This window comes from Pleurodeles waltl, chromosome 7 (assembly GCF_031143425.1).
Source record: "Pleurodeles waltl isolate 20211129_DDA chromosome 7, aPleWal1.hap1.20221129, whole genome shotgun sequence".
NCBI lineage: Eukaryota > Metazoa > Chordata > Amphibia > Caudata > Salamandridae > Pleurodeles > Pleurodeles waltl.
In genome coordinates this window covers 1,326,112,080-1,326,130,288 of record NC_090446.1, presented here as the reverse complement: position 1 = coordinate 1,326,130,288, position 18,209 = coordinate 1,326,112,080, and the positions used below count along the sequence as shown (strand labels likewise).

At 43.1% G+C, this 18,209-nt stretch overlaps 1 protein-coding gene across 3 annotated transcripts in view; it reads left to right on the top strand.

Moving 5' to 3' along the window:
• The window catches only part of ODAD1 (outer dynein arm docking complex subunit 1), a 113,367-nt gene extending 95,756 nt beyond the window's left edge, over window positions 1-17,611 (top strand). For 2 of the 3 annotated variants that reach the window (XM_069200672.1, XM_069200673.1), the window contains 3 exons: window positions 6,855-6,958; window positions 12,987-13,080; window positions 16,957-17,611. In XM_069200672.1, the coding sequence (XP_069056773.1) occupies window positions 6,855-6,958; window positions 12,987-13,080; window positions 16,957-17,061 (303 nt within the window). In that variant the 3' untranslated portion in view covers window positions 17,062-17,611. The remainder of the gene's footprint in view (window positions 1-6,854; window positions 6,959-12,986; window positions 13,081-16,956) is intronic. The other variant, XM_069200674.1, reaches the window with a different exon arrangement.
• Window positions 17,612-18,209: the final 598 nt, after the last annotated feature.

Genomic DNA, 18,209 nt, shown 5'->3' with positions numbered 1-18,209 from the left:
GGAAGGAATTCCCTGGCCCCGATAGTGCTTACCGCCATGGTTCGCACGGCGGTTCCCGCCCGCAAGAAACCGCGGCGGTAGGCAGGGTCATAATACCCTTGGCGGTCTTGGGACGACCGCCGGGCCGGAGTGCGCAAACTCCAGCCCCGCGGTCATGACCGCCGTGGCGGTCGGAGTGGAGAAGTAGCGGTCGGTCGCGGCGGGGACCGCCGCGGTCAGAATGCCATTTTTAATACCGCCGGTCTGTTCGCGGTCCGACCGCCGTCTCTCCGCCGACCGCCAGGGTCAGAATGAGGGCCATAGTGTTCACCAAAAAAAGCCTTGCTGAAAATAAGTAACTTGTTCAGTTTGTATTTCTTTTGAATATAATTTATAATAATTGTACATGTTTATATTGTTTTCATTATATATTTTAATAATTGATATGTCACATTTAAAGAATTAGGTTTATTTGATAGATGTATTTGCTTTTATAATATTTATGTAGTTGCATGAAATTACATGTTTTAAAAGGTGTTTAAGTATGTTAATTCTTTTTACAATATATATATATTTTTACAAATGTATTATGTTCTGTAAAAATAATGTTACAACTTTTTTTAAGATATGATAATTTTAGATACATTTACAAATATTTACCTATGCCATGTCGATATTTTGGTCCACAATATTTATGTGGTTGCTATTCTTGTACTTTACATTACAAGTATGTTAAGTCAGTATTTATGGCCTTGATATTTTTGCTGCACTATTTTTGTATCACAGTATTTTTGTGTTCAATATTCTGTCATAGAAATAAATGCCAAGTACAGAGGAGCATTTATCTCCCTCATCAGTAGCAGAGGAACTGGACACTCTCACAGTCCTCAAGAACTTCTCAACATTGGGGGCTATTCAGTAAATGATCAAACATGCATATGACAAACTTTCCTGCCTAGGGAGGCACCCTTAATGTGTAAAGTGCTTTGAGTGGTTCATGAACTAAATGCTATGAGGAAACAGAAGACAAAGAAATAGGGGATCCTTTGAGCAATAAACTGATCTTTCAGATGTGCAGAGGCACTTAGGTCACTTATCTTTCCCAGGGCCTTCTGTGGCTGTTGAGGAGGAAGATGTTTTGTTCAGTATGTTGAGAAGAAGCCAGTGTCTTCCTCTGTAGATACACACACAGTTCTATCAGATGAATGAAAGGAAGTGTAACGTTCGTTCCTCAGGTTCCTAGCAAAACATTACCCTTGATGTTAGGGTTATCATCCCAATGGGATATCATTTAAGGAGAATTAGCTCCTGTAAATGCTTTTGACCAGAAGTTGGTGACTGCAGTGAAGAAATCCTATTCAGCTTCAATCTTTTCGCTTGAGCCAACACTTTTGTTAGTCATGCTATTCAGTCGCTCCTTAAAGACTTTCATTTTCTTCCAGATCAAATCCAACATGCAGCAGACTTCACATCAACCCTTTATATAATGGAACAACAAATATGCCTCCTTCAGGCATTCCTTTTGCCTCCTTATGTGCAGCTGCTCTGCAGCTTTGGGTTCCTCTAATGCAGCCAGACGGCATTTGTGTATGCTTTCCTGGAAGGTGGATGCACCCAAAGCATCTGTGCCTATGCCTTTACCTACACAAGCACAAATGTTTTGGCCAGAATACTTGGAACTTGGTTGAAGAAATCATCAAGGACAAGATATGCATGACTCCTTTGCGTCCTTTTTGCAAGGACCATGGACAAAATATGGCATATTTGCTGCTCAGTGAAGTGTGTGACCTAGCAGGCACAATAACCAGTGATGTCCATAGGAATCCCCACTAAGCTCCAATGATCATTGGTTAAAATCTTTTTTGAACAATGTCAAAGAAGGAGCCATTGGCCTTGTACTCAACCAGGAAGAATCATGTGTTCTACCACTGATGATGTGCAGTTTCTCTGTGATTGGTTATTTAGCTGCAGGTTCCAAAACTGCTAGGGCTTCCATCTGTTGTGAGCAAAGAAAAGAGCAGGTGTTGGAAGACTCACTCAACAAAACACCTGTGGGCAGCTGTGCTTACAATACAGTCATTAATCAAAATATTCTATTAGACTGACAGACAAGCACCACTAATCTTCATGTTCCGGTGGTTCAGCTTTGCCATGGTTTCCTTGGGCAAAATCTTTGCTACCAGAGGACTTTAATGTCTTAAAATTGTTTTTTTCTTCTAGATACTTCTAACTGTGGATTATTCACGTTTGAATACTACTCAGTAAGCAGACTGCACCTGGAAACTTTTCTTTGCATTGCTCCTGTGTGGTGATGGATGGCAACATGCAGCTCTATGTTGGTTCTGTACCACCATGGAAGTAGTGAATGGAGTAACTTATAATTACTAACCCGGCGCACTGACATCTGTTCCTTTCTTACCTAGTCCCCACTTCCACACATCACCTGTAGAGCCTGAGCCTGGGTCTACTCCGTGACCCACAGAGATTCCTGGAGCCGGAGCAAACCCCGCCCAGTTAAAATAATTTTGTGAAGCTATGCACCTCGTCTTTGGGTGCTCTGACCCCGCCATAGTTCCTTTGGGCCCCACAGGTTCAGCAGATGCCCCAACTGAATTCCTGCCAGCAGGTTTGCCCTGGGTTCCAGTTGGGCCTTTTGGATTTCTTCCCAGATTGCTCCGTCACAAGCCAGCAACCTTTCCTGGAGTTAGTTCCAGTGGCACTATTCCCAGTGCTTCTGATGCCCCTCGACAGCGCCAACTCCATCATCATACCCCACACCGATATGGAGCTGGACTGGCGTTGCCTGACATTGACTCCAGTGCCGGCCTAACCAAGACCATCCAGGTCAGAGACAGCGCCTCCTTTTACTAACAGGCCCTGTGGGGAATATGATTAGGGTGGATCTGAAGATCCTTGTGGTTATCCTGACCCACTGCAAAGCCCTCACTTATGTCCTGCTCGGGGCCTGGACTAATTCCTGCACAGGCACTTCTGTGCATGGTACCGTTTCCTGCCGCTTTCACCCCACTCTTGGGTACCAAGCTCTCCTCACCCAGCACCCCACGCCAGAGAGACTGGTCATCAAGGCCTCTAACTATAAGTTCAAGCCTTGCGCTTTCCCTACCACACCACTGGAAAGGGAATCCAAAAGACTTGACACCTTCAGCAGAGGATTTGTTCTACCACCAGCCTTCCAATGCAGTCAGTGAACATCGCATGCCTCCTGAGTAGGTATTTCTACACAGTCTGGGAGTCGGTTGTGCAAGTGCTGCCCATGGTCTTGGAGGAGGCCAAGCCATCCTGTCCCAGGCTCTTGCCGATAGCAGAGTTGCATGCCATACTGCAGACTGGATACAAGAGACTCGCTAGGTAGAGTGATTGCTTAGTCTGTGGCACTTCAACGCCACACCTGGCTGAGATCAACTGACTTTTATGGACATGCCTTTTGATGGTACTCACCTGTTCAGTGATAAGGGATATTCAGAGCTCAAGCATTTTAAGGACAGCAGGGCCACTGTTTAGTTCTTGGGACTCTCTGTGGTACCACGCCAGCCCCATTCTGCCTTTTGTCCCTTATGTGGCTACAGTAGGGGCCACCAGCTGCATTCCTTTCTGCCCAGCCAACAAGGCCAAGACTCCCCAGCTGACAGAGGACCACCTCTCCCTGTTGCGTCAGGAAGTACAGACTCTTCTGGCCAAAGGAGCTATAGAAAGGGCGCCGACACCAGAAGTTGGTTGTGGTTGCTATTCCCTCTCCTTTCTGGTGCTGAGGAAGGACAGAGACCTATGCCCTCTCAACTACTTTCTGAAAAAGGAGAAATTCAGAATCCTCATGTTGTCTCAGCTTCTGTCTGGAGACTGGATAGTAGCACTGGATCTTCAGAATACATATTTCCATATATTGTCCTGCTGGCACACAGGCATTACCTGCAGTTCACGTGGGCCAAGAGGACTTGAAGTTCTCTGTGCTCTCCCTAGGCCATACTAGTGTCCCTCGGGTGTCCACCAAGGTGATGGCGGTGGTGGCAGCCCATCTGCGGAGGTCAGGAGTTCCAGTCTCTCCCTACGTCGATGACTGGATATTGAAAGTGGGCTTGCACTTGGCAGTCATCGCCCACCTCCAAACTATGCCAGACTTCTTGCCATCACTGGACCTCACTATAAACATGTCAAAGTCACACCTGACCCCCTTTCAGATGCTTTCTTTCATCTATTCCATTCAGGACACAGGGCAGGTCCGCACCTATCCTCTGGAGTGGCGGGTCCAGGACATTCAGGGTATAATTCAGATGGTTCAGCTTCTATCCTGGATTTCGGTGAGAATGACTCTGAGGCTGCTGGGTCTCATGACCTCCTCCATCCTGCTGGTAAAACATTCCTGCTGACATATGCAGGCTCTGCAGTGGGACTTGAAACCCCAGAGGGAGTAGCATCAGGGAAATCTCTCTGACTTGGTCCAGATATTGTAAGGAACTCTGAAAGACCTGCAGTAGAGGCTGGCAAAGTGTGATTCGGTAAGCAGCAGACTCCTCTCCCTTCCTTAACCAGACCTCACAGTGGTGAGAGATGCATCTCTTCTGGGTTGGGACGGCCACTGGAGTTTCAACTCCGAGTACACCTGTTGAAGTTGAAAGCAATTTGCTTGTCATTGAGGGCCTTCCTTCTTTAAGTCAAGGGGAGGCTGGTCCAGGTGCTCATTGACAACACGACCACCATTTGGTACTGCAACAAGAAGGGCAGGGTGGGTTTGTGGGCCCTGTGTCAAGACTTTCTGCATGTCTGTACATGGCTGGAGTGCCTGGATATTTTCCTGGTTGTGCAACATCTGGTGGGCTCACTAAACAACAGGGTAGATGAACTCAGCCAATGATGCCTGGCAGTTTAGAAGTAGCGTCCCCATTCACAAGTGGTACAGGGTCTTTTCCGGGACTGGGAAAACCCTTGGTTAGATCTGTTCTCCACCTCCAAGAACGCTTCACATCAGCACTTCTGTACATTGGAGTTTCCAAAGTGGCTCTCACTTGGAGAAGCATTTCATCTCGAGTTGATCTCAGGACTCGTATTTGCTTTTCTGCTGATACCATTCCCGCCCAGAGTTCTCAAGAGGATTAGGAATGGCTGGGCCCAAGTCATTCTTGTGGCTCCTAATTGGGCACAGAATGTATGGTATCCCAAACTCATGAGCATCGGTCCTCCAAACAACCTGTCCATTCGGGAGGATCTCATGTCACAGAAACAGGGCAGGGCTCTCCACCAGAACCTGCACACTTTCTGCCTTCATGCATGGAGATTGAGTGGTTGCAGCTGACAGTTTTTGATCTTCCTGCAGAAGTCTATGAAGAAATATTGGCAGCAAGGCATCGATCAACCATATATGCCTGCCATTGGGACAAGTTTGTTCCTAGGTGTGCTGGAAAGCATGTGGATGCTCTTTTTGCACCTTCATCCAGTGTTTTGTTTTTTTGTTTTACCCATGGCCCATCAAGGCTTTGCTTTGGGCACAGTTAAAGGGTACCTTTCAACCATTTTGTCTTTCTTACGGTTGCCAGATCGACCTTGTATGTTCAAGTCACCTGCTGTGACTCATTTCCTGAAAGAACTTCAACACGTTTCCATCTAAACCTTTCATTATGATTCAATGGGACCTTAACTTGTTCTTAACCTATATGATATGTTCACCATTTGAGCCCTTGCATAGCTTCCCAGTCTCCTGACGATCAAAACAGTGTTCTTGGTAGTTATTACATCGATCAAGAGGTTTAGCGAACTACAGCCGCTCTCTGTACACCCACTATACACCAACTTCCCCCCAGACAAACTAGTTCTCTGCACCTGTGCCTCTTTTCTCCCAAAAGTAGTGACAACTTTCCACATTGACCAAAGCATCTTGCTGCTGACCTTGTTCTAGCCAGTCCAGTTCTTAGCATTTCTCCTAAAGAAGGGGAGACAATCCGTTGCCTGGACTCAAAAAGAGCACTGTTGTTTTACATCAGTCGCACCAGAGAACAATGGGTGGATGACCAGCTCTTCATTGGGTTCGCTGGGGCAAAGAGAAGTAAAGCAGTGATGGATTATGCCTTTCATTAATATCTGCTATGCAGTGTCCAAGAAGCGACTCCCTGAGGGCTTGCGAGCTCACTTCACCAGAGCCAAGGCTTTGACTGCTGCGTATCCTGGACATCTGCCAGGCTGCTATGTGTGCATCTCTGCATATGTTTACACTACTGCCTGGACAGTCAGGTCCGTTGTGACACGCACTTTGTCTGTACTTTACCCGTTCTGTCTAGGTCACAAACCCTCCTCCAGAGAGGTGTTGTTTGGGTATCTATTCTAAGGTAGGGAATCTGCAGCTAGAAGTCTCAATCAGATGAATAAGTTACTTAACTCCGAAAACACCGTATCTGCTAGAGGCACTATCTATCTGCAGGTTCCTTACCGACCCCCCCAACCTCCCTGCTTCAGTGAACAGATTTTCTGCCTAGAAAGGTCGCTGTAGGCCCTGGTTATCTACATTGTGGTCCATTAGCTTTCTACCGTGGCTCAATTCTTCTGGTACAGGAACGTCACAAAAACAAACTGATGTCAGCGCACTGGAGTGGTCCTATGTAGGCACCAGCAGGTCACTTCTGACGTGGATGATGCCGTTGACGCGGAGCTGATCGACGCCACCTTCCAGCACACAGAGATACTGCTCAAGGTTTTCCAGATCCAGTTTGATACCTTCTAAGGTAAGGAATCTGTGGTTAGATAGACTCTATCAGATAAGGCATTACCAAAGGTAAGTAACTTGTTCATCTAGTAACAGAAGGGATTGTGTAAAGGTGCGCGATGTGTGCCTTACTGCCCTCCTTATTTATTCCTTTTCTATTTTACAGAACTACGACAAGCCGTATGACCCTCACGAAAGCGCCCTGCTTCTACTTGGGCAGATGAAGGACTTCCACTCCCCTTCACTCCAGATCTTGCCTCCTTCCACTGGGTGAGGGAATTGCTCAATGCTCTGCAGACACCAAAATTCATCTTCTCTCTTAAGAGAATGTACCTCCTCTTTTTCTTGCATGAATTACCAATGATTGGTTAAAGACATTGGTGTAGTGGAGGAAAGTGTGCATGTTAGTAGTACATTTTTGTGCAGTTTTGGATTTTCTTTGCATGTGTTGCAATGTTTTATCTTCTCCTTTCTGTGTTTTTGTCATCTCTCTTATCCTTTCTATGCTTTTATCATCACTGTCTACGCACAGTCCCATATCCCCATCTTAGAAAACTGGATAGGTATTCGGCTTTTCAAAGCTTCCACTACTTAAACATCTGGCTCCCTTTCTATTCACACGTTGTAGGGCTTGTATTACCCAAGATCATGGAGAATATTACTACGTATGAAACTAAATGTTGTTTAAATATGTGATTAATTAAAGCACTGCATTAAAATATGGTCAACCATACTTAACAATGTGCCAAGACTGGTACATACTTCCTAGTGCCAAGGTCTGTGCTTTAAACACTGAGCAGTGAAAGCAGGAAGTCTTAAAGTCTTTCAAGATACCAGCTGCATCCTCATGTTTGATGTAAGCTAATTCCTAAAACCTACGTATTTCAAACCTGGCATTCAGATTTCTAGCTGGCAACAAAGAGTTCTATGACATTTAAAAATTGGTTGTTGCCACTGTTTGTGCAGAGGTGTTCTCTCACTAACGTATGTCACTCTGCCCGTCTCTCTTTACATCTAACTGTCTTTATATCTCTCTAACTCATCTGCCTTTCTGCTTTGCTTCTCACTGTATCTCACCCCTCCATGTATATCACTCCTCTCCCTTTCTAAAGTTTCTTCTCATTATCTCTAGTTCTCTCTACCACACTCTAAACCTTTACCTATTTTAACCTTTCTCTGCATAGTACGTCCTCTTTTTACCCCTCTGAATCTTTCCTTCATGCTACCTTTCCTTTTTTTCTTTACAGTGTGTTATTTCCTACCTAACCTATCTATACTTCATCTCTACCTCAGCCTTACTCCCCTGTCTACTGCACCTCTTTTATTATACTGTTCTCCTCATCTCCATAAGCAGCACACCCTTCTGTGTGGATTCAGTAGCAGTGTTTAGCATCTCTAGCAACTGTTGCTTCTCATAACGGGGAACATGCAAGCCAACTGCCATCATAGAAACTTGTAGAGCACGCAAGTGCCTACCAAAAAGAAACTAACCAGAGCATTCTAACGCTTGTGATGCCACAGTTCTCCCTTCTTAAATTGAACAAACACAAATAATTGAACTAACAATACTCTGTCCTCATGGATACATTTTTTAAGGTATCCACCCGCCACCTACTCTCCTCACTGTGCAATAAAAAAGAAATCGCAGGTACATCAGGAATAAAGATATTTTCACACACACGCATAGATAGATAGATAGATATTACCTAGTGGCGGTCGCCACATGGTAGTTATAGTTAGGACCAGGTTTCCATAGAAAAGCATTTTTTGACTTGCCTATATCTTTGGCACCGTTTCACGAATCTTCACAAAATGTTCTTGTTGCGCATGGAAAGTTTCAGGGTGATCCATCAAGCGGGAGCCAAGAAAAACGAGAGTAAAAAAACATTACATTTCCATTTGTTAATAGTTAATGTTAATTCCCATAGAACCTTTAGACACAACTACAGCCTGAACCGCTGGGCAGAATTACACCAAATTTGGCAGGAACTAGCTCTCTGTGCGCAGATCACCCTTTTGCTTATCTGGTGAAAATCTATTCAGTAGTTTTGGAGATATTAAAGGGAAAACAAATGTGTATATCTAGCGCCGTGGATCCTTTGTGAATATAACGTGAAAATATGCACATTTTTGCGAATTTACATGCAAATTGAAGCGCTGTAATTGGCTGGCCACAAACTGACTAGAAAGTTAGGGCTGCCATTTTATGTTATCGGAGAGGGTCCCCGGTGGCTGAAAATAGAAATGATATGTGGTATAAGGGGTCAGGCTGGAGGTACTCTGACCCCAAGGGTGTAATGTAGGGATGTTTTAGGGCCATATTATGGGTTTTAAATCATTTTTCTTCACCATGCACGATATTCACAAATATCCTTGAATATCCTTGACTATTCAAGGATATTCAAGGATATACAAAATTATGTTTAATAAACATTCACCGACTCATTCATACACTAATTCATTCACTCATACGTGCAGTCAGAGACTCATGTGCCCACTCACATACCCACTCAGACACTCATGCACCCGCTCAGACCCACTCATAGATCACGCACCCACTTTCAGACCCACTCAGACACTCATGCACCCACTCACAGATCCACTGACAGAGACAGGCCCTGTGCCCAACCTTCGCCTGCACCCTAAGTTAACTATAACTCGCGCCTTTCCCATGCACAGCTCATTACTCCACATATTATATCATTGATTACTTCTTCTATGGCATCTTTGATATTATCACTGCAACATTTGCAATTAAATTAATGATAAGAAAACTGTGCATGGCGAGGGCGCTAGTTGTAGTTACCTTAGGGTGTGAGTTATAGTTAATTGAAATAACTCTAACTGGTGAATTTCTATGGTTTTATGCGAGTAAATTCAGTACCTAACTATAACGTCCCTCTAACCTTTGTTGTTTTCAATGAATAGGAATATATATATATATATTATAATAATATACACTTGTTTTGATATATTTATCCATGACATACTCCCCTTGGCATATCTTGTCACCGGACGTCTGTGGACCATTCCTCCATCCAGCAAACATTCAGGTAACCCAGTGGAGAAAGACATGTCCATCCTTTTTTTGTCAAACATCCCTTTTCACAGTCTCCTACCATGAACTGAAAAGTATTTCTCAGCTTAGTGCCTACAGCTCCTTCATCCTAGATGTCCTTACTGGCCACCTCAAACTTCCTTTCCACATCCACACTCAGAATGGTCCTGGGTTCCCTACCACTCATTAGTTGATATTGCTACTTACCAGTGACACTACCAGGAATGGTGCGATATAATACCAATCTTTTCACAGCTATGCTTCATCTCCTTTCTTACTCAAGACTAGTTGGAATCCTTTCTTTAAGCCCGTGCTCCTGGGAATGGTAAACAAAGGAACTCACATGTTTAATCTCTCTCACCCACAAAAACCCCTTCATTTCATGAGACACCAATTGTACCTCATTATCAGTTTGTGAAACTTTGGGCAGCCCTTCTCTATTATACAACTCATCCAAGAATTCAGTGACTTCCTTTCTGGTGAAGTGGTTGCAAAAATCATTTGCGGACAACGTGAAAAGTAATCTGTTACTTCAATGGCATACTTGAGAATGTCTCCCAAACTACTGCAGAGTCAAAAAATATTCAAAGCTATGTTTTCCATAGCCATGTGCCTTATGAGTTACTGTGGGGGATACACTATAGTTCTGTGTGACTTATCACTCAAAGCCTATGGGACAAAATCCATTATCTTTTTCTCCACGTCGGTGTCTAGCCACAGCCGCCTTTAATTGGCCCAAATGCTGCACTTCGTAGCACTTATTCCAATGTGGTTTTCATGGGCTAATTTTAAAATCTTTGGCCTAAGTGCGCTGTGTTAACTTTTTTCTTAACACAATCCCATGAACTCACGACACCTACACACTGACATTCTGGAACTCTTCCTTCTCATCAGCATCCTAGCTTCCTTTCCAGGATCACAAGCTTCCCTTAAACCCTCTATAGCAGTCATCGCCCATTCCTCGTGCAAAACCTTGCCATCTGTAACCTCAAGCAGATTGTCAACCGGCAAGCGTGACAAACAGTCTGCTAATACATTTTTCTTTCCAGAGTCGTATGTTACTGTGAAACTGTACTCTTGCAACTTCAGAAACTGCCTTGATATCCTGGCTGTAGCACTACCAGTACGCACCCCTTGTCATGAACATGTAAATAATAGGACAATGTTCAGTGTGGAACATAGACTGAGTCCCTCACTCAAGTTCCTTAAAATAATTCACCCCCAATCTGCAGGCTAGGATCTCTTTCTGGTTGAATAATTCCCCTCTGCATCCCTCAGCTGCTTGGATGCATATACAGTTGTAACTTATTTTCCCTTACTGAATTGGAGTAACTCAGCACCCAGTCCTACATCGCTGCCATCAGTGTTTATGATAATCTTACACTGGTGACTAAAGGTTTCGTAGTTGGAGCCACAGAAATATTTTCTTTTAAATATTGAAAGCCCCTCTCATGTTCTTCATTTGAGTAAACTTTTCATTAATCTCTCATTAACTCTCTCATGTTTTTGATTCTATCTGTAAACATGGGTACAAATTGGGAATAATATTCTGTAAGACCTAAAAAGGAACACAGTTTGTCTTTGCATAGCAGTGATTGAGCTTCTTCACCAAATAAAATTTGGGGACAGTTCTGTTTTTTTTCAAATAGCCTCAAACTAATAACAAACGAAAGTATACAAAAAGTGATGGTTGGAATGCTTGAATTATTCTCAGCCATTGGTTATTATTCGGACCGCATCCCAATCAATCCATTATTATTTTGACCACCATGCCACCTCAGTTTGGACCCAGCTATATGCAAATCAGTCTTGACCCTGCCCAATTTGATTGGTCCTCCCTGAACCAGAGCACAAACAACCCAGGACCGGTTTCACCCTTGTAATGGGCTCATCACCCCGGTATAGTTTGGTTCTACCGGGTATAGTTTGGTGACAAAGAGTGCAAGGGACCTGTGTCTGGGCACACCCGTCCCACTTAGGGTGACAAACTAAAGTATACAAAATGTGATGCATTAATCTCAGGCTCTAGTAACTACTCGGGCCGCAACCCAATCCATTATTGTTTTGCACACCACGCCACCTCGGTTGGTATGTTTTAGTGACAAGACAGAAGTGGTGATCTTTGGAAAATATACTTTACCCTGGGACTCCACCTACTGGCTTACAGACCCACTTCTGCCCCCAGCACACAAGCAAGAAATCTTGAGATGATTATTGACAGCAAGCTAGACATGTCCACTGCGGTCAACACCATTGCCACGACCAGCCTCCACAATCTGAGGATGCTGAAAAAAGATATTCAAGTGCCTACCTAATAACAGCAGAAAAACTGTCACCCAAGCCCTAATCACCAGAAGACAGGACTACAGGAACACCCTCTACACGGAAATCACCAACCAACTCACAAAAAGACTTCCGACCGTCCAGAATGCAGTATCCACACTTGTCATCAACCTCCCACGCTGGTCTCACATCACTTGACACCCAAGGGATTTAAACAGGCTACCTATAGATAGGCGTGCACAATTTAATCTTCTTTTAAGCTTCTTATCCACACATGCAAAGCACTACACAACATAAGCCCAGCTTTCCTGAACAACTGCGTGCAGTTCTACCAAACATCAAGAACGCCTCCGCCCAGCTGGACTTTCACAAGCCCACACTCCATGCATCACAAAAGCAGATCAGGAGGTCAGACCTTCTTATACATTGCCCCTAAAGCGAGTAACCACCTCCTACACAACATTAGAGTTCTTGAATTCGGTAAGATGATGAAGACCTGGCTTTTTGAGTAAACCTCGTCAAGGCTAACACCACACACCTGCAATGCACCGGGGTAACCTCAAGGGTGATAGTGCGCTGTACAGCTCCACCTAACATAACCTGTGCCTCAGATATTCTACCCATTCACCACCATTCTTTTTCAAAATTCCTAACACTGAATACTAATGAAAGATACCAAAAGTGTTGCAGTACCATGACACCAAAAGTTGAGCTGGAGACTAAGTTGATTTTGTGATGACGCTAGTTGGCTGTGAAATTTGTTACCAGTAAGTGTAGTCTATCATGTTCTGTGTGCCTGTTTGCTGTTTGTAATTCCGAAGGTATGATAAAAAAAGGTGAGATGCCCTACTTTCACATGCTGTGTGGTCCCTCTATTGAGGTCTGTACCTGAAAGCCTAGGACGATTGCCACTACACTACACATTCTGGAATTATGTCTCTCTTCTTCTTTTCCTAGGGACGATCATGATAGTGGAACAGACTCCCCGGTGCCAGAAGAGGAAGAGCGCCCATTGACCCAATCAGAACTCCGAGAAAGGATTATGAGGGGGGTAAGTAGAGAGAGTTTTCATGTAAATACTTGCCTAGCAAATATTACAGTTCGACTTTAACAGGACAGCATATACACTGCTGTCCAAGGTTAAATCCATAGAAATGTATTGTATTTGTGACACTGAAGGAGTGCATCCCTTTAACCTTTTCCTAAAGTCTGGCCTTAACATACTCTCATCATAGATATCTTGAGGACCAGAAGGCAAGCTCTAACCTTGTGATGCTTCCACATGTTTTCCAGCCATCACCCTTTCATAAATTGATAATATGCTTGAATTGCTTCCCATAACCAAGCTGATAATCACTCTTAACTTCATAAATAGCAATAAACAGGATTCACAGACTTACAGAGTTTACAGGACTGTTTAAATTTAGTAGTACAATCAGTTAATTGAAAATTGCCCAGGCTTTTGCCAGTGGAATGAATGTGATCTGAATCCCCCTTAGAGGCCACCAAAGCGCAGGGTTATACCATGTCAATTCCATTTAGAGGTCTCCCCTTTTTAGTTCAGATAAGTGCTTATTTTTATCCAGCAACCTCTCCTGCTCTAGAGTGTTGCTGTGGCAATTACTACTAGCTGATTCATCCAAAATGCTGCAGTCGGTGTCCAAGTCTTGTACCTCTTGCGTGTCATTTCTGCACCTCAACCAGAGGTCTAAGGAGTGCGACATTTGCAACACTTCTTCAGCAAAGACTCTGGAAAAAAACTGAGACCGCGTATGAGTCTGTGTTTGGAGTGCAATATCCTTAGCCCCACCCCCCTCCATATCCATACCCGTAAGACTTTTCAAGCAGGAACTCCAGTGCAAGGAATCGGACATTTCTAAAAGTAAAGAAACTTTAACTACAAAGAACGAAGTGCTAGGCTGACTGGGATCGAGGAGAAACTTCCTAAACCTCCTCTCCTAAAGGAAAATCTTCACATTTTCTGGTTTGTGTGGACTATCTCATCATGGAGAAAGTCAGTAAAGACAGTGTTGGCTTCTGCACCTGATTGCGCCAGAAACCTCATCAACTAAATAGGCTCCATCGACAACTTGTCATTGACCCTTTAATCAGCTCTTCTACAGACTATGCGCCCATATGAAATTCCAGAATGATTCTGTCGGGAAGACCTATTAACACAAAAAAGTATTTCGGAAAACAACTTTTTTATTAGGAGTCAAAGAATCCCCCTTAAAACAGGTTATGTAGTGGCTTAGCACAACACACCACGTAGCCAAAACAAAAGCTATATTTAAGAATTCCAAGAAAACAACATTATATAGAAGGGTGTCCCACAAGGTGAGACCGACGCAGTGCTTGTGAAAGTGAGGTTACAACAAAAGACAATTATGCAAAATATATCACATCAGTAAGAGCCTGTGAACATTTATATGCAAAGTATGTTAAATGGGGCACGTTGTCAACTCTTTATATATAGCCTTGTAATAATAAATCTGCATCGAGCTATTCTATTCTATTTCTATTCTAATGTTTTTGTAAAGTGCGTAGCTACCCAACCAAGCATCCCAGCGCTAAAGCAACCACGCCATTTGGGGTAACAAGTGTACTTTAAATTAGTGCAGGGCTTTAGAACAGGTGATGTTTAAGAAGCTTCCTGAACTTAGCTTCAGAATGTTGAGATCTAAGGTCTGATGGAAAATTGTTCCAGAATTTCAGTACTAGGTAAGCAAATGTGCGGCCACCATATCCCACTTTGCTGATTTTGAGTGCTGTAAGAAGTCCTAGTGTCCCTGACCTCTTCTGTGTACTATCCAATGGGCAATACCAAGGGCCTTAAAATGAATCCTTCTCTGAATCGGCAGGCAGTGCAAGGCTGCCAAGGCTGGGCTGGCCGATTGATGCTTTGGAATTTTGTGTAGAATCCTGGCAGCAGCATTCTGGACTACTTGAAGTCGTTGGATGACATATTTTGGCCTCCCTACATACAGGGAGTTGCCCTAGTCTAACCTTGAGCAAATTAAGCCCTGCACAACCATTCTCCGTGTAGGAAGTGGTAACCAGCGCAGTAATCTTTTTAGGGGTTCTTAGAGTGCTGAAACAGGACCATGTCCATTTTCCGGGCCTGTGTTTCAATAGTGAGTTTATTGTCTATCCGGAACCTTAGACTTTTTACTGCCATGGCAGGCTTCGGGCAGTCTCCTAAATACTCTGACCAGGACAGATCAGTCCATCTTGTGGATTATTTCCAACCACCAGAAGCTCTGTCTTTTCACAGTTAAGTTTTAGACTGCTTGTGGACATCCGTTCAGTAAATTCCTTGAAATACTTATTAAGTTGGGCAGATGTATAGCTTGTGTCAGGGATAAGGGCCATGATGATTTGCATGTCAACAGCATATGACACAAGATCTAGGCCGTGAGAATGAACAATCTCTGCCAAGGGGAGTGCAAGCTCTTAATTGATTGTCAACGTTTTCCAATGTATACTATGGAACCTGGTTTCCTTCAGGGCAACAAGGAAGAGATACACCCTTGAAAACCACTTAATGGTGAGTGGAGATATTACTATAAGGCCTTTGTCCTGGCAGGCACCCAGAATTGGAACTATCCGCTGGACTATTGGAGGTGCAGCTATCATAAGTTGCATTGATCATAAGCATGAGCGCAGTGCATTTTCGGGGTCTATTGGCACAGATAGAAGTACACTACAGTGATATTGTGGTATGTTGTGTATCCCTCTGTCTTGTTTCTAAATCAACACAATGTGATCAATGCCGTGGTATCTATGTTTTTTAATCATCTCCACAGCAACTGCCAGAAAAGTGAAAGAGGTCAGAAGACCCACTGATGAAAACAACTCTTTAGCTAAGCTTTTTTGATAAGTGGACCTAGGCTTTTAAGGCTGTCACTCATCCAGTCTTCAGTGTTGTGCCCACACATGGAGGAGAGCTACTCTTGTGTTCATGTGAGTGCCGATAACTTCAACCATGTTACCTAGTTTCCGTTCTCATCTGTATGAATAAGGCACAGGCAGTAATAATGTTGATTACAGACCCTGAACAGGTGAGTTGTGTGGCTATCATTCAGGCCAATTTGAGGTTTATTTCATCTAATTTAGAACCCTAGTTTGTAATAGGAGGATAAGAATAACTCTTATCAGACATTCGAAGCGCCCTTGATGGATGAAATAGAGGTACCACCAGAAGGCCTTGTTGAGGTACAGATTTGCACAGCTACTCCTGAACACTGTAGCATGATCACCTGTGTATTTTCACTGAAACAAACATCACACAGGTATTCACAAGGCTATGCTTCATATGTGCCTGTGTGAGTCCTACAAACACCTTTAGTCTATGTTCTGCATATAATCCATACCAAAGAGTTAGAGGAGTTTGCAACTTGTGAGAGACACCCCTTTTCTCAGCAACTGACTGTAGAGAGCAGCAATCCATTTGTTGAGACCACAAACTATATATCTTCCTCAGTGGATGGACATGAGCTCCCAAGTAGAGATGCATCAATCCTGATTAGCTTTATCAGTCAACTGTGAATCAAGGATTAAGGAGGTATACAGCCATCGCTTTCTGTTAAAACAAATAATGAAATTCTGTAATTTTTGCCTAGCAAATTCAACACATAGCAAATGATCATTATCTTCATCCACTTTTTGTAGATTCTTTTCCTGCACAGAAAGGATATAAGGTTTGGATTCGGAAGAGTTCCAAAGGGAGGCTGTTTTGAAGGATATGGCAGATTTATGCATATGTATATTTAACCCTTTTTACATTCTGTAGCAAATCACATACATAAAGAAATTAACCTCTTTCCGACTGGAAAACAAACAAACTTATATTTTCAGAGCCCTTGGCCAAAAGTAAGTAATCTCTGCCACCACTTTTAAAACCATCCATCTTCTTTAACTCCCTCAGGTACTGAAGAAGGAGGAAAGAGCATCAAAGAAATTGCAACTGAACGACACAACATCCAAGCACGTCACTATCTCAACATCCCGAAAACGCCTACAGGAAGTCTGATGGGGTGAAGCATGATGATTGGATCCTCACTAGATTTTCAAAATCCTAATGGACCCGACAAGGACTTAGCATTCCGGAAGAGGACATGTGGTGGGTGGTGGTGGAGGTATATAAATGAAGGAGGGCCTTTGTTCATATTTATCCAACCCAATGTCTGGTTCTTTAATTGCCTCTGCTATTGTCCTACATTCCTAGGTTGATTGATTATTTAAGACGCTACAGAAGAGAAAGAAAAATTATCTTTTCTGGAGATTTCATGTATAATCCTTCTGCCTTTTCCTTAGTCCATTTTCTCTTTATTTTTTCTTTTTTTACTGAAACTATCATTTGATCATCTTTATCTTCACACTTTACTTGCTCTTTATATATGTGCTGTTATTCTTTATCCTTTTACTTTCTATTGCCTCTGTTAAAAGCTGCTGTTCTCCTCTCTCCTCACCTTAGTGTCGACTTGCCTGCAGAAATGATGTGCCTTGTTTCTTAACTGTGAGTCCCTGTTAGCTTTGAAATCATTATTCAAATTTGCATTAAAATCTAAAATTATTGGTCTAACTTTGAGAGAGTGTTGTTAATATCTGTTTGTAAATGTTTCTGAGTCTATGTTGAAGTGTGCAATAGAGTAGTGGTTCCCAACCTGTTGATTCCTGAGGACCCACACTGAATCACTACTGGAAGCCGGGGACCCCCAAGCAATTTGTACAATTTAAATTTCAAACATTAAAACAGTAGTTCACAAAAATACACAAACAAGTACACACCAAATAAATACTCGAATTACTAAAGATATAAATATTTTATATTTAAAAAATATGCAAAAATCGATACAATTTTAACGGGAAGGTTGGCGCTGCATCTTGGACACTAACTTTTCAATTTCTGGTTTTATTTAGGAAAGCTGACTCTTCAGGTCAGATTCTACATTTCTCAAGCAATTTATCTTTTTATTTTTTAGGTACATAAGATCTGAGAAAGCTTTTTCACATAAATATGTGGTGAGGAAAGGAAATAAAATCATAAGGGCCTCTGATATCTCTCATATTTCCACAGCCTCTCTGTCACATGTAATTCATTTGTTTTATAGCACCTGGTACACCAGTCTAGGGTGTCGGAGCACTTTACTGGGGACTACAATGTGTAGGATTCACATG